We start from the raw sequence: 16,507 nt of genomic DNA, 5'->3' as shown, positions 1-16,507 counted from the left end.
ATAAACCAGTTACAGTTTTTTCACAGGAAAAGGTAAACTAACAGGGAAACTACTTACATTACCTTCTTGGCGCACCTTTATTAATGTTAGTTAGTTATTAATGTTAGATAATGCTCACTGACTAATTCATTATATTTAACACATTTGGAAATGTAATGGAATAGTGTGACCAGAACCTTGCTGTACAATTACAGCCTCGGGGTGCATCCCACAAGGTGGTAAGAAGATCTATGGTGAAATTTGAAATGCAAGAGATTTATAGTTAAATAATTAAATAAGCTTATGAGTCTATACAAAATGCACATATGTAGCTATTAACACTAATGATCCTGTTACAGAACAGAACACTGTAATTCTTGTATTTAATTCCACCTGTCCTTCTGCTGTGATGTCAAACTATGTGATGTTTAAAAAAAAAACTTATATAAATATATAAAGCGTGTTGTGAGGGTCTGCTGGGAACATCTGGCAGAGTACCCTATCAGAAAGAGTTTCAACTCCCTTCTCTGACAGAGCTTCAACCATGTCCCGGGTGAGGCTGGGGACATTGAGTCCGAGTGGGCTGTGTTCCGTGCCTCTATTGCTGTGGCTGCAAGGTCGTCCGTGCCTGTCGTGGCGGTAATCCCCAAACTCGTTGGTGGACACCAGCAGTAAGGGATGCCGTCAAGCTGAAGAAAGAGTCCTATCGGGCCTTTTTGGCCTGTGGGACTCCAGAGGCGGTTGATGGGTATCAACGGGCTAAGCAGAGCGCAGCTTCGGTGGTCGCTAAGCATTCGGGCATGGGAGGAGTTTGGAGAGGCCATGGAGAATGACTTCCGGACAGCTTCGAGGAGATTCTGGTCCTCCATCCGGCGGCTCAGGGTGTGAAAGCAGTACTCCGTCAACACTGTGTACAGTGGGGATGGGGGGCTGCTGACTCTTGACTCTACTTCAAAGACCTTCTCAATTTCACCAACACGTCTTCCGATGAGGAAGCAGTGTCTGGGGTAGCTGATGCTGGCTCTCCTATCTCTGGGGCTGAGGTCGTCTCCCTGGTGAGGTGTTCCGGGCACGTCCCACCGGAAAGAGGCCCCGGGGAAGACCTAGGACACGCTGGACGGACAACATCTCATGGCTGGCCTTGGAACGCCTCAGGATCCCTCCGGATGATGTGGTGAATGTGGCCGGGGAGAGGGAAGTCTGGGTTTACCTACTTAGGCAGGTGCCCCAGTGACCCGACTCCGGAAAAGCTGCAGAAGATGGATGGATTGACTTATATAAATCAACAAAAAGATAAACTTTTCAGTTGAGCACCGCAGCTATTCCCAGTTTTACGTTTCGTCACAGCAGCAGTTTCACCAGTTTAACTGCATTTTGGCATCACTGTTTTAATTAAGTTTTATTCTTCCAAGAAGTGGCACAGCAACACTGACAGCATCCTCTATTCTGTGCTTTGTTTAGCTGAGTTATCACAGGAGATTTTTTTGACAAAGATGTTTCTATGGAAACCACATCTTGGATAATCACAAATACCAGCATTATATGGAGCAAGGTGTTGGTGTGTGAGTGTTAGGTGTCTCGTCTATCAGGGTTAGATATATAAAGACATTTACATGCTTCTAAATCATAGTTTAAATATTAAATATTTATTTATTCATTTATTTTTTGTTTATATATATATACAGTATATATATATATATATATATATATATATATATATATATATATGTATATATGTTTATATACCTATATATAAGATATTGTATATTATCTGTATCACTGTGAATCTGTTTGTGCTACAGTAAATAAAACTTTTTCAAAACAGCCAAAAATTGACAAAAGCCCCAAAGATTTCGTGTTTCAGTGGCAGATTTCTTAAACACTTTTTTGATTTACAAACATTTTTTCACCACACAGATATTTGTAATATTTCCATATGTGTACATACAATGTCAAAAATGTTATTTTCCCACATTATTTAGCAGATTTCACTAAATTGTCTACTTTTGTGAATATGTGGACTAAACTAGCAACTGGATAAAACTGGATTGTATCAAGCTCTGAATAAATTCATGAAATTTTTCTCATGGGAATAAACAAAAGGATGCATCCAAGTAGCTTTACAGAATAGAATAATCAAAGAAACAAACTAAAACAGACTAAATCTGAAATAAAAGTAATAAAAAAGCTAGCCTCATGTCTGTGTTTAACCTGATCTTACCTCATTTGAATAAATGAACTTCCATCCACCAAATTACTAATTGACTTCCCATGTCGCTCTTTCATGTAATAAATGACCACATTACATAAAGAGTGAAATTCCTCATTGCAACAGGCTCAGATTTAAATCCTGGCTTGATCCATTGCTGCAAATGTTAGTTTATTTTCCACCTTCTTTTTGTTTAATCTACTGGTGAGAGAAGGTCAGTAGGGCCACAAAATCTTTTAAAACAAACAAATTTGGATTGAACAGAGCTGCTTGTAACAGAAGCTTGTCCATTGACACTGATTTGTCCTTATAATTAAATAGGACTGAGTGGAAATCCATATAATTACCTCATACTGGAAGTAAGAGAATAACTAAGGAATATCTTATCATCCATCAGTAATAAAACCAGTACAACGACCAGTGTGTTTAAATTGATTTAATTTTCTGGGTGTTATTGTTCTGAGTTTGTTGGGGTCTCTGGGTTTAGGTGTGTTTGTATTTTAGATTTAAAGTTTCATGTTTTGGTCTATGGTTTTGGGAATAATATCTCAATAACTGATTTTCAGATATTTATTTGGTCCTTAGTGTATTATTGGTTACTTTCTCACTGGGACTTCAGATTTGCTGCTTAGGGTTTGTTCTTATTAGATTAGTCTATTCTTTGGTTTTCAGATTGGCTATCTAAAGTTCAGGTTGGTGTTTCATCAGGATTAATCTGAATTTATTGTCTAAAGATTTCATGCTATGGTTTAGTTTATATATTAGCTGGTCCACCTTCCTGTCTTATTTATGAGTGTGCCCTCTTGTGTATTCAGTTCCTTCCTGTTCTGGGTTCACACCAGGGGTTTATTTGCTGACTGCCACACCAACTCCTGCTCCAAGCTCCTCAGCTGGTTTTGGTTCTTTAACAAACTTAGCCAACCAACAACATTTTTATCTGTTATCTATCAGTTATCTGTTAATCCTTCAACAAAATTAAACCAATATAAACGCTGACGTTCAATCGAGAATTAACGGGGCTGAAGGTCAGTACAAAGTTGACCACTGCTTTATTTCCTGTGAAGCAGCCTCATATTTTGCTTTATTAAACAGATTAAAAGACTAAGTTGGATAATAATTCTATAGAAGTTTATTGTAATCAAACCAAACATGGATATGTAGTGATCTTTTTTGGGAAAATGCAATCTGTGCGCTTCTCTCTTGCATCAACTTGCTTATTTAAAAAGAAACTTTTGAAACCTTGAACTTTTTGAATGTGTGCATGTTATCACTGTGTTGTGACTCTTGTCCTGCAGAGCTGCAACTCTTGAGAGTTGTGCAGTATTTTCCACAAAGTTTAAAGTTACAGATTTTCTAAATTTGCCTCTGGCTGGGCTCCATTATAAAGTCTATGAGATGTATGTGGGCTGAAGTCATTGCAGGGGTTTTATGTCAAACTGAAGACAACATAAATTTATTATTTTTGTGTATAAACAAGCAGAACAAGGAAATGGTTTTCTGCAAAGTTTCACATTAATTAAACATTTTTTTCCCTGCTGGTTTGCTCTGTGTGATGCAGAAAGACAGCACAGATGTATGGTGATGCATCAGTGAAAAGATTTATCAAGTCTGACCCTCAGAATCACGTTTGACCGTCCTCGTAGAACTTTAAGGAGCTAAGAAAACGTAAATCCCTTTTTTAAACTTCCTGCTTGGAGGTACAGTTTGCTATATTATAAGTTTGATTTATGATTAACTTTTAGCTGTCTGTCTGATGTGATAAATGTAAGGTGTGAACACTTTTTTAGGTCCTAACATTTGTCTTAAAGTTTTTACTTCTGCTGGGTTTTCAGTCTAAATCAGTGGTGGGGAACCTTTTGATGTTTATCTGCTCCAACACACTGGCTTCAATTTAATTAATCACTCTGCAGACTTTGATAAAATTTTACATAAAATACTTTACATTAATACTAGACTTTGTTGTTTTTTTTATATCAATAAAACAATTGTGAAGTCATCAAAGTTTTGGTATAAGTGTGATTAAAATAGGCTGTGCTGCTTTTAGGAGTTCTCATGAATTGTTAGCTATCAAGAATTTGATCTTGATATCTTGCTTAAGTTTGTTTGGAAGTATTATAATTAATTTAGATCAGATTTTGGCACAAAAGTGGCTTTTTATTTAGCAGATCTGGCACTCAGCAGGCCAATTTAGTCTCGCCCAGTAAGGTTTATCTCTCCTCATTAGTCTTTCTCCATCTTTTCCCCGTTTTTCACTGAATGAAAAAAAGCTGAACTGGCAACTACAGTAGCTGGAACAGGTAACAAGTGCATGATGGTGCTTCCATATCAGCTCACAACTTGGCAGGATGTAAATTCCTGTTCTCTGTACCTGGTTTATCCTGTAGGTGGTTGTATGGGCTTATTATACTGGTTTTTATGGACTGATCGCTCCTGATTCACTCTCATTTATGATGTCCTGTCCTGCAGGGGTGTGGTGAGGGTGGACGTCAATCTACAGGATGTTGATATCGACCAGTGCGCCACTGACGGCTGGTTCGCTGGAACTCATCGATGCAACCTGACCACTATGGAGGTGAGTGTGCCGGACATGTGGATCAGCCATAGATCAGTTTGCTCTATAAAAGTGAACGTAATGTACAACCATTCAGTCACATCTCTGTGAGGCACTTAAAGGAAAAGCAGTAAACCTGCATGTCTTGTTTCAGATAAACAACAATCTGATTTTCTATTACTGCTACAAAACACTAATAGCTTACTAAACACTATATCCTATTTTAAAATCTAAATAAAATGACCAAATCTCTCCACATTAAAATAAAACATCTCAAGAAATTTGCATGGTTTGAATGCCAAAATGCCCAAAATGACAATAGCAACTTTTGCTTTGTGTTTCCATTCAACATGTAACCATCAGATTCAAGGGTCCAATAGTATCAAACATTTCTTATAAAGAATAAGTTGATATTTATCCTAATTTATTTAACCTAGAGTGTGTCAAGGCTGCTGTAAATAATGGTTTTGGGCACACTTGAAGCTTTATTAAAGACAGCTGTTCCCAGACTTATTACCTAATAAGGTTGTGTTGTCAAGAAATATGATGTTTTTCTCTGAAACTGGAGGCATTGCATAAAACTACAGTTGACAGATGGACCAAATAATTTGATATTCATGTTGCAGTGTAGTAGTATTTAAGTCAGGCAAGAGCTGAGATTGACCCCCCCCAGACACATCGGCGGGTTGGAGCCTAGCACAATGGCTATTTGGCAAGAGGTTGGGGACACCCAGAGTAAGTTGCCAGTCCATTGCCACCTGTAATAAAAAGGCCCAGTCAACCATGGTATCTAGCTGTATATCTGAAACTAGCTAGCTAGCTGTTCTGTGTTCATGGAAACTGATTGTCCCTGTATGGCTAAATTTACAGAACAGCTCATTAAAATTGCAGAAGAGTATGAAGGAAAAGGAGAATTTGATTAATTATGTGAGCAAATTAAAAAAGAACAAGAGTGTGGGAGGGGCTACAACCAGCTCAGAGAATCTGATACATGCTCAATGAAGTTAATCTTGTACCGTGGTTGTTACAGAACTGTATGTGTTTGCACTTTGTGAAGTTAGACTGGATTCATTTCATGAGCACACCTACTAACTAAACCATCGTTGAAATGTTATTACAGATCAGCAGATGCTTGGGTTAATTATGCACAGAGCCACAGAGTTGGAGAGTTGAGTATAACCACACAGCTGCTTTATTTTTACTTGGCAGATTTGATCTCATTTTAAACCCTGCAACAATAAAACAAAACAATTATAACAATTAATAATAATAATTATAATAATTAAAATGCTTTTCTACAGGCAAGGCAAGGCAGTTTATTTGTACAGCACATTTCATGTACAGGACAATTCAAAGTGCTTTACATATAACAAAAGCATTACAGATATAAAAAAATAGTAAAAGGCATCAACACATAGCAAGAATCACAATAAAATAATAAATTACATTAAAATGATTAAAAGCAATTAGTGAAGCTTTGACGTGGCTGCTGAAAGTCAGGTCTGACTCTATCAACACTCCAAGGTTACAAACATGGTCGGTGGTTTTAAGAGCCAGAGCCTCCAGATGTTTGCCAATGCTGACCCTCTTCTCTTTGCTACCAAACAGAATTATCTCAGTTTTGTCTTCATTTAATTGTAGAAAATTCTCTCTCATCCAGGTGTTTATTTGCTCCAGACACTGACACATTAAGTCTATTGGACTGCAGTCATCTGGTGACAGAGACACATAAAGTTGTGTATCATCTGCATAACTTTGATAATTAATGCTATAGTTCTGAAATATTTGACCCAAAGGGAGCAGATACAAGTTGAACAGAAGAGGTCCAAGGACTGACCCCTGGGGGACTCCACAAGTCATGGCCACTCGCTCGGATTCATAGCTGCCGATCGTAACAAAATAACTCCGGCCTTCTAAATAGGACCTGAACCAGTTAAGGACCGCTCCAGAAAGTCCAACCCAGTTTTCCAGCCTGTGCAACAGGATTCTGTGAGCTACAGTATCAAACGCAGCACTGAGATCCAACAGAACCAGGACTGATACTAGACCAGAATCAGATGTCATTTAACACTTTGACCAGAGCTGTTTCAGTGCTGTGATGAGGTCGGAAGCCGGACAGAAATTTATCAAGATTTCCACTTTCATTTAAAAAGTCATTAAGCTGGTGAAATACAACTTTCTCAATAATCTTGGAAATAAAAGAGAGGTTAGAGACAGGTATATAGTTGTTCTTTATAGAGGCATCTTAATAGCAGCTATCTTTAGTGACTTGGGAAAAATGCCTGATGCCAGTGAGCTGTTAACTATCAGTAGGAGATCACTTTCTACTGAAAGGTCTGCAGTCACAGAGTGCCCCAAATCTTTACACTCATCACTGACATTCAGTCTGTTACCAGACAAAACAAAGTCAGGACCCAAGTGCTTTGAATCTTCACTGCTCCAAACGATCATGATGGTACTTTTCTTTGAATTATATTTTATATCAAAGTCTGTTCCATACTGAGAGCATGCCTACAACAGCCTTTGTAAACCAGCACAAGGAAAAAAAATCACAAGACCATCAGCATACATTAAGTGGTTGATGGTACAGCTGCCAAACCTACGCCTGTTCCGCAGTCATTTAAAAGCCTCAATAAATCCTCCATGTATACATTAAACAAAAAGGGAGGCAAAATACTGCCCTGTCCCACTCCATTTCACACATTAATGGTGCAGATAAACAATTTCTGTCATGATTCATGGTTTAGGAACATATGATGTTATGATATGGCAGGAACCAAGGAATATAAACACGGTTTATGTTCCTTGATTTACTGTTATGTTGTTCCATGTTCTTGGTTTTTCTTAAAGTATATTAATGGTTTTATGTTCTATGTTTCTTATATTTAGGGTTATGTTAGTCCTGTGTTTTTTTGTTTCCTGCTCATTAGTTCACCTGGTCTGATTTGCTCATTCACTTCACCTGTGTCTAGTTTGCTCTTCAGTGTTTAAGTCCATTGGTTTCTGCTCTTCCTTGCCTGTCCATTGTTGCTTCTGTTGTTGTATGTAGTTAATGTCAAGTTTTGTTAGTTTTACATTTTAGTCCCCATGTCATGGTTTTTGCAACTGGAGTCTCTGGTTTTGTAAGTTAAGTTTTGCCTCAAAACCATTTACCTGCACCAGTCTGCCTTCTGCCTCCTTAAGCTTGTACTTGGGTCCTCCACGGCATCGTGACAAACAGACTGATGGGCATACAAACATAAATAAATAAATAAAATAAAATAACAAATTAAGTTAGTTTGCTAGAATGTTTCAGAAATGTGGCTTTTGTGGTTGTGGAAAGTTCCCCGTTATGGTTGTGTTTTGGTCCCATCTAACTTTTTTCAACATAAATACAGTCAAGGAAAATTCTCTAATTGTTTTCAGAGTCGATATCAAAATGACACTGATGGAGGTTTTAGTTAAACTAGTTAGGAAATGATCTGCTACTGCATTATGTGCCTTGTTGTTCAGATGTGCTTGACTAGACTGGGCAGGTGGGTTGGGCCAGAAATCACACAACAGAAACATGAAGCTTTAAGGCCAGAAACACTTGCAGAAGGATTAAGACAGACAGTCAAATGAGAAGAAAAGAAAAGCAGTCAACAGTTTGCATACAAGCTAATAATATAGTGTGAAATGCATACTTGTCCATACAGTCTATCGTTTTCCAAGTAGCTCTTGATCTTGGAGCTCTTCAGCTTCTCCGCCAGCTGTTTCAGTTTCTTTAATAACGATAGATTTTGAAGATGTGCTGTAGATCAAGCTACTTCATAATGCATGTGATGTAATGGATTGCAGTGAGCCTCTTTCAATAATTAATCACTCTCTTTGTCTGAGTACTTCCACCTTTCACTGGACAGTCGATGCCAGCAACTTTTGACATAGTGCTTGTTTGTCTCTGTGACATGCTCTGTGTGCATGAGTGTGTGTGTGTAGTAACTACAAAGAATGAAACGAGTTGTAAATTCTATAGATTATTGCTGGGTTTGCAAATAATGATCTTTTTGTGCCACCAGCACAGATGTGTGTCTGGACTTCGCTTGCTTGCAGCTGAATGATGAAAGCTGTCGTAGCAAATTACAAGAAGCCTTCTGTCTTGCATGACAGCTTTATTATGTAGAAGCATGTATTAATATTGCACCATTTGATAATCAATAGTAGTACACATGGAGGTGTATTGTGCATGAGCAGGGGTGATTTTAAATACTTTATGGTACACTTTTTCTGAGCTTTTAATGTTTGTGTACAAACAGAAATTAAAGTAGGCTTGCTTTAATTTCTGTTTGTATACAAATAGTAATGAAGCTGGTGAAATACGATATTACTGTACTACTATACTATATTGTCATATCTGTATGCTTCCTGGTCATCAAGTGCATGACTAGGTTATTTTGTTGTCATTCAGTTATTTATCTGTCAAGCAAATAAGATTTAACACAATATTACCATGTTAGATAAAACAATTGAAACAATACTGAATAAAATAGGAGTATATAGTAAATTATTAAAAATAAAAAAAAGCATATGCATTACTCAACACAAATGGCAGTCTCCCTCCCCTCACGTTATAGGCAATCAATCAGCTTTGCTATCATCAGTTCATAAGAGGCTTTATCTGTCATCAACTTAACCCATTCAGTAAATACTGGTCACGTCTGACTCTTCCAGAAACAAAGAATATTTCTAGTTGCTGTAATGAAGTCTGTCAGGGCCAGGCCGAATTGAGTGTAAGAAGGTCTCTTCCAGTGTATCACACTTCCAGCACAAGTTCTTCTGTATCTAGCCCATTTTTTAAAACCTTACTGGTGTAAAATATTACCTGTGAATAATTTTATACTGTATGAATTTACCCCGAACATCCCTGATTGACCACCCGGTATTTGTTACGTTTTTTCACGCATCCTCTTCACTGTCGTGATTTAGAACCGCTGTAGGGTGCAAACCTCTGATCTCCAAAACGGTCATTTTTCAAAAAATGAAAAAAACTGTATGGTTTTGTAATAACTAGACATAATGTCATCAAACTTGGTATTGTGTTTTAATCATATATCTTTGGTTAAATATTTCTAAAACAACAGACAGACATAAAGGGTGACCAATAGTACTGATTTATGAAGGAAAACAAAAATCACGAATTTTGGACATAAAAGGTTTTTACTTGACAGCAAAAATAATAATCTTAAATTTTCATGTGTTCTACATTGGGCATCCACCACCATATTGTAAATAACAGGCTGAGTGAGCATATGTAGGTAACTCAAAACTCAAGTTTTTATTATATTTTTTTGGTTTGATGTCTGTTGCTGCCATAAAACTTTTTAACTGTAACAGCAAAAATCCCCTCTCTCGTTCTGGCCCAAGTGCTCACTAATTTCTGGAAATGACAGAAAGGACCCATCCTTATACAGCTCTCCAATCTTATTCAGGGTTCCCTGCAACCACGTTTTCCACAGGAAAGGTTTTCTATCTATCTTTAGAGATGGACTGTTCCAGATAGAGGCATATTCTTGTCTGTACTGGCACATTCTGAGCATCTTGTGTAACTTTGCTCATATTAGTCTGGAGTGTTACGAGACTGCATTATTTTCCCATACAGTCAGCTTAGCTGCAGCATTTTGTGACAAGGTTTCAGTGGGTTTGAATGGGGCAGTGATTTTCTTTTCTATTTCTGTCCATCAAGGTGTTAGCCATTGCCAGCTAACTTTGCCATTTTAAATGCTACATCATAAAGTTCCACAGTGGGTAAGGCTAGGCCTCCTTTCCTCCTTGGTTCATAAAGCTTTTGCAGGGTAATTCTAGGTTACTTTCCATTCAACAAACAGTGCTTAATCATCTGATTACACTGCTTATAAAGTCCTGTAGGAATGGTCAGAGGCACCATCAGTGAGATGTAGTTAAACTTAGGGGCAACAACTGTTTTATGTTGATTTTTCCCATCAGTGTAAGACTGATTGATTTCCATCTGTCTGTCATTTTTTAGTTTTGAAGTAATGGAATCATATTAAGTTGAGCAGCTGTCCATTTTATCCCAAGTTACTTCATCCCTGATATCACTTTAAATTGGAGTGTACTAACTGCCGCTGGATAGCATCCCCTGGACAGTCCCTCTGACTTTTGCCAATTTATTTTATATCCAGAAATTTGAGAAACTTTTCAACATTGTCTAACAGAGTAGGGGCTGATGAAGCTGTGCATGTAGAAAGCCAAAGGATGTCATCCACATACAGGAACAATTTATGTCCTCTGCGTCCTGCCTTCACTCCTGTAATTCATATCTCCTCTCTTATGGCAATTGCAAGCGGTTCAAGGAATAAAATAAACAGTAAAGGTGATAGCAGGTCTCCCAGTTTTGTTCCCCACAAGAGCTGAAAATAGGGGGACCTTAGTCCATTGGTTAGGACAGCTGCTCTTGGTTCTGCATAAATCAGTTTAACAAATTTAAACAATTTTTAAGAAAATTCTCCAGCTTCGTTGCCAGGATGTTAGCAAGCACTTTACATTTCATATTGACTAAACTCACAGGTCAGAAACTACCTGGATCTTATGGATCCTTATCATTTTTGAGAATCAGTGATATAGCCTCATTGAACGTATTTGGGAGCTGTCCATGTGGTAGTGACTCTGAGTATACTTCAGCTAAATTAGGTGCAAGCAAATCAATGCGTTTTGTATAATTCGTCACTGGAAAGCCGTCATGACCAGGTTATTCAGAGATTAGGTGGCATGTATTTATAGTTATGAAAAAGCATGATTGCAGTACAATCAGTCCTGGTAGGATTGTCTCTGTTTCATGTATTTGCAAATTTGATTTACTCTTTATACTGGTGTTTTCTCTTTATGTACAGCAGTTGGTTGCTTAACAGCCCTTTATGTGGCCATTTAATTTTGGAGTATTTTGCTTGTTTTCTAAGAAACACAAGTGCTGTGTTGGTGTTACAACACTTACAGTATTAATATTCATTGTCTACATTTAGATGCTTTGTGTCATAGTGCCTGCAGCAACAACTTTACCACTACTTTGTTTCTGTTTTGCGTGCATCGCTCTGCCAAAATTTTAACAACTTTGACTTGTTTCCATCACACGTGCATTGTCGTTCATTTTCATGTAAGAAATTGTTGAAGCGCCACAGCTCCTGCAGCTGAATTCAATAAAATGCACTTTCCAGTAGGCTGGCTTCCTGGCCTCCCCACGTGTCCTTCTTCACAAGCTGCTGTTTGACCAGCCGTGCGTGCAGGCAAGTACAAACTCAGATGGAGGCAGATGCCGTAGATGGCTGATCCACCAGGCTGGAGGCAAAACAACATGAGACTGAGACCAGCGACAAGAAAAAACATCCCACAGTTTCAGGGCAGGAAAGTGGACATTAACAGTTTCTATTTGTTATTTTCTCATTAGGAATTTCACAAAACCTCATTAATTTCATAAGACTTAATGGATTTTATTGTAAAGCACTTTTTTGTGATTTTTATCTGTGAAAAGTGCTAGACAAGTAAACGTGACTTACTTACATGAAGTTTGCACCAAGAAATAAACAAAAAAGCTTGAAAAATTTTTTGGCTTTTTTCCCCTTTGGACAATAACAAGAATCAATGTATCAGTTGAACCAGAATAGAAATTTTAAACTATTTAAGCATCACATACTCAAAGCAAGTGGTAAAGGATGGCTCAGGTAGGATTATTTCCACAAATGTTTAATAAAATTCATTATATTTACTGAATAATTTGCTCTACCAAAGGGTTAAACAGGCCAAGAGTTAAAAATATATTGACAGACTTTAGTATTTTGTGCCATTTATGAACTGAACACTTAAAAACTTCTTGCTACCAAATGCAAACACATTTGCTGCCACTGTCGCAAGATTGGTTTTCTTGTTAAAGTCAAATAAGTTAACACCTAACTGCAGTTATTTTATGATGTAAATTGTTTTGAACTGGGAACATACTTAATATGAATAATCTCTAGTTAGGCTCTTTATGTATTTTTAAAAAGTTAAGATTTAAAAGGATAAAAAATTATGAAAATGTCCTTCAGTGAACAAACACATCATTCGCATATTGTTGTAAATCTGTTATTTTTGCAAACAGAGCCTGGATTTAAAGATGTTGCACTCAAAAACTATATATAGCAGTCATTTTATTATTCACTCTGACTGCAGACCAGGTCACTGCACTCATTCAGCCAAGAGCAAACACAGCAATTCCCTTGATTAGGTCTGGGGGTCTGACTTAATACACACTGCAGTGAAACTATATGAATCAAAGAAAAAACGAGCAGGAAGATGATCATCTGCAAAGCCAACTTAATTTCCTGTTCTAGTTTTACACCTGCTGTAGGAGATGAATGTTTCTTCATATCTCTCACTAACTGCACTTCCATTTGTGCATTTTGTCATTCTTGAGGATTTTGTCACCCTGGAGCTCCTTTTATACCAGAGTATGCCCGTGGATGATGATGAATGTTGCAGTCAATTAGCTTATTGCTCAGAACAAGTGGCGGGGCCCTGGGGAACCACAGCCATTGGAAGGCTGTGCCACAAGACCTGAATGATTACTCAAACCAGCACAACAACATCTGAGTGAAAGTAGTGAAACAGTAAATCATCCAAACATAAGCAGCATCAGCTAAAAATTTAGACATAACTTATTCCAAAGTGATTCATAGGTGTATCTAAACTTTATTTATCATGACAGGCTGATGGGTGTGTTTACAGGTGTGTGGTTTATTTTGTCCTTTTGTTGAAGAACTAAATTGGATATTTAGGCTCTTTTTGTTGAATCACTGTTAACTCTTGACCTCAGTTCACAAAGTTACTCTGGCTCAGCTTCCTATCATCTCAAACCCATGCTGATTTCTTTGCAACACACCCTGTGCTACTAAATTAATGATGGCATCAGTGTTGAACAACTGCTGCTGCCCTCCTGCGCTTTATACACTCACCTGCTTTCTTACCGTACTTACTCATCAATTCCCTGGTCACTCAATCTAGTCCAGTATTTAACACAACACATTTTAGGCAGTCACCAGGAAGTTGTAACTATTTAAAAAGAGTAAGAGGAGACCAGATTAGAGTGTTTTTGTCTCATGTCACCATTTTAAAGTAAAGGCAAAAATTAACCCCATGCTTTCCACTCATGATGTTTTGTCTCTCTACAGACTCTAGATCTCTCATCCATCATTAATGTTTTTGAAACAGGTCCAATTTTCTGCTTGTTGTAGTTACCATGGAAAGAGCTGCTGAAATCTGATAAGGCAAGGAAAGGCTCTTGCCTTTTAATTGCTGGGATTGGCTCCAGCTTTCTCCGTGACCCTTAACTGGACGAAACGGTATAGAAAATGAATGAACGAACGAACGAACGAACGAACGAACGAACGAACGATTTAAAGGGCTTTACATAAAACAAAAGCATTACAGATGGTGCAAAGAAAGCATTAAAAAATTGTAAAAGGCAGCAACAAATAGAAAAAAATTGCAATAAAATCATAAATTAAATTAAAATGATTAAAAGCAAGATAAGTTAAAAAGAGACCGTGCAGATTTCATGCATAGGTGCATGAGAAAAGAAATGTTTTTAACCTGGATTTAAAAATGTTGACATTTGGTGAAAATTTAATCTCCATTGGCAGTTTGTTCCACTTGTTTGCAGCATAACAGCTAAATGCTGCTTCTTCATGTTTAGTCTGGATCCTGGTCTGGACTAGTTGACCAGAGTCTTTGGATCTAAAAGCTCTGCCAGGTTTATATTCTCTGAACATATCACAGATGGATTCTGGGCCTAAACCGTTCTAGGAGATCAGAAGGTTTTAAAATCTATTCTGTGACTGACTGGAAGCCAGTGTAAAGATTTCAAAACTGGTGTGATGTGTTCAGATCTCTTAGTTAAAACTCCAGCAGCAGCATTTTGGATGAGCTGCAGATGTTTAATGCTCTTTTTAGGAAGTCCTGTTAAAGACCAGTACAGTAATCCAGCCTACTGAGTCATAATACTGGCAAGATGACAGACCCAAGAAGCAGACCACAAACCACTGTAACTGCAAAAAATAAGTTTATTAACCCAGCTGACAGGTACGGCGGGAAAAAGGTGGAGAGATCTTCACTGCACAGAGTATTTGCTTAATTTTGCAGGATCCAGGCTGAGAAGGATGGGCAGGTAAAATCCAATACTCTTCCAATGGCCAGGAGGGCAGGCAAGGCAGCAGACAGGCAGGTGGAATCTGGTGGATACTGCTGGAGCGCAGGCAGGCAGGCCAGGAAGACAAAAGGCAGGGAGAGCTGGTGGGAACTGCTGAGACCAGGCTGGCAATGTAGAGGAAGGGCAGGCAGAAAGTTTCCTGGAGCAGTTCTCGGGCCAAGTAGAACAGGCGATCTGGCGAAGACCTGCTGCAGCGTGCAGCTTGATAAGCCCAGCCTCTTGATTAGGAGATATGAGGCAGGTGTGGTAGGAAGATCCAAACAGGCCCATGCACCTCCTGCAGCTGAAAGCAGTTAATCTTAATAGGTGCAGTTCCAAAACACTTACCAACCCAACCACCCCATGACAAACTCCTGGTCTTTCTGGGAAACAAAACTTTTAATTCTGTTGATGTTTCTAAGTTGGTAAAAAGCTGTCTCAGGGTTGGGATTTACTTTTTGTGAACACAAGCATACACGTCAACGTTCTGCTATGTTTATGTATGGACTTGGTGCAAACGACGAGGCACAGCACGGCCAAAATGCTCAATACTGGAGGTCATCGCTAGAGGGACTACACAATACTTGAACTCTGAAATAGTGAAAAGGTCAGTCTACTGATTACACTGTATTTCCAGGGCTTCAACCACCAAAACACTGTTAAGTCACGAGTGTATATCAGTGTACAATGGAAAGGAAAAATCATACTGATGCCTGTATTTGCGGACAAGGTCCAACAAACTGTCTTCAAAACTATTTGCCATTGTGTTTACATCTGACCTGTTGTGTTCATGCTCTTGTTTACGTGATTGCTTCTAATGTTCAAGTCAATATTACAACTTGCGCATGTGACATGTTACCTCGTGTCGGTGCGAGCAGCCTACATACCAAACGAATGCTAGGAAATCATTGCAGCCATGATATGCACGCGGACGCATCACTAACAGCAAGTATATCCCAGCCCCTGGTGACAGCTTTGATGTGGATGTTGAAAGTCAGATATGAGTCACTCAACACTCCAAGGTTACAAGCCTTATTGGTAATTTTAGGAGTCCAAGTCAAGAGGTGTTTACCAGTGCTGACCCTCGTCTCTTTGATACCAAACAGAATAATCTCAGTTTTGTCTTCATTTAATTGTAGAAAACATCCAGGTGTTTATTTGCTCCAGACACTGACACAATAAGTCAATTGGGCTGCAGTTGTCTGGTGACAAAAACACTGGTAACAGAGACACATAAAGTTGTGTATTGTCTGCATAACTGTGATGATTAATGCTAAATTTCTGTAATATTTGACCCAAAGGGAGCATATACAAGTTGAGCAAAAGAGGTCCAAGGACTGACCCCTGAGGGACTCCACAAGTCATGGCCACTCGCTCGGATTCATAGCTGCTGATCGTAACAAAATAACTCCGGCCTTCTACATTAGACCTGAACTAATTGAGTACTGCTCCAGAAAGTCCAGCCCAGTATTCCAGCTTGTGTACCAGCATTCTGTGATTTACAGTATCAAACGCAGTGCTGTGATCCAGCAGAACCAGGACTGATACTTGACCAGAATCAGTATTCAACCTAATG

The 16,507-nt window shown here is 38.5% G+C and overlaps 1 protein-coding gene across 1 annotated transcript in view; it reads left to right on the top strand.

Moving 5' to 3' along the window:
* The window catches only part of gpr158a (G protein-coupled receptor 158a), a 102,540-nt gene that overhangs the window by 15,979 nt on the left and 70,054 nt on the right, over positions 1-16,507 (top strand). Inside the window, exon 2 of the mRNA XM_041968525.1 lies at positions 4,655-4,760. Within this exon, the coding sequence (XP_041824459.1) occupies positions 4,655-4,760 (106 nt within the window). The remainder of the gene's footprint in view (positions 1-4,654; positions 4,761-16,507) is intronic.

The sequence above is a fragment of the Melanotaenia boesemani genome, chromosome 18 (genome assembly GCF_017639745.1).
Source record: "Melanotaenia boesemani isolate fMelBoe1 chromosome 18, fMelBoe1.pri, whole genome shotgun sequence".
NCBI lineage: Eukaryota > Metazoa > Chordata > Actinopteri > Atheriniformes > Melanotaeniidae > Melanotaenia > Melanotaenia boesemani.
The sequence above is the reverse complement of the archived record's forward strand: the minus strand, read 5'-3'. Positions and strand labels throughout refer to the sequence as shown.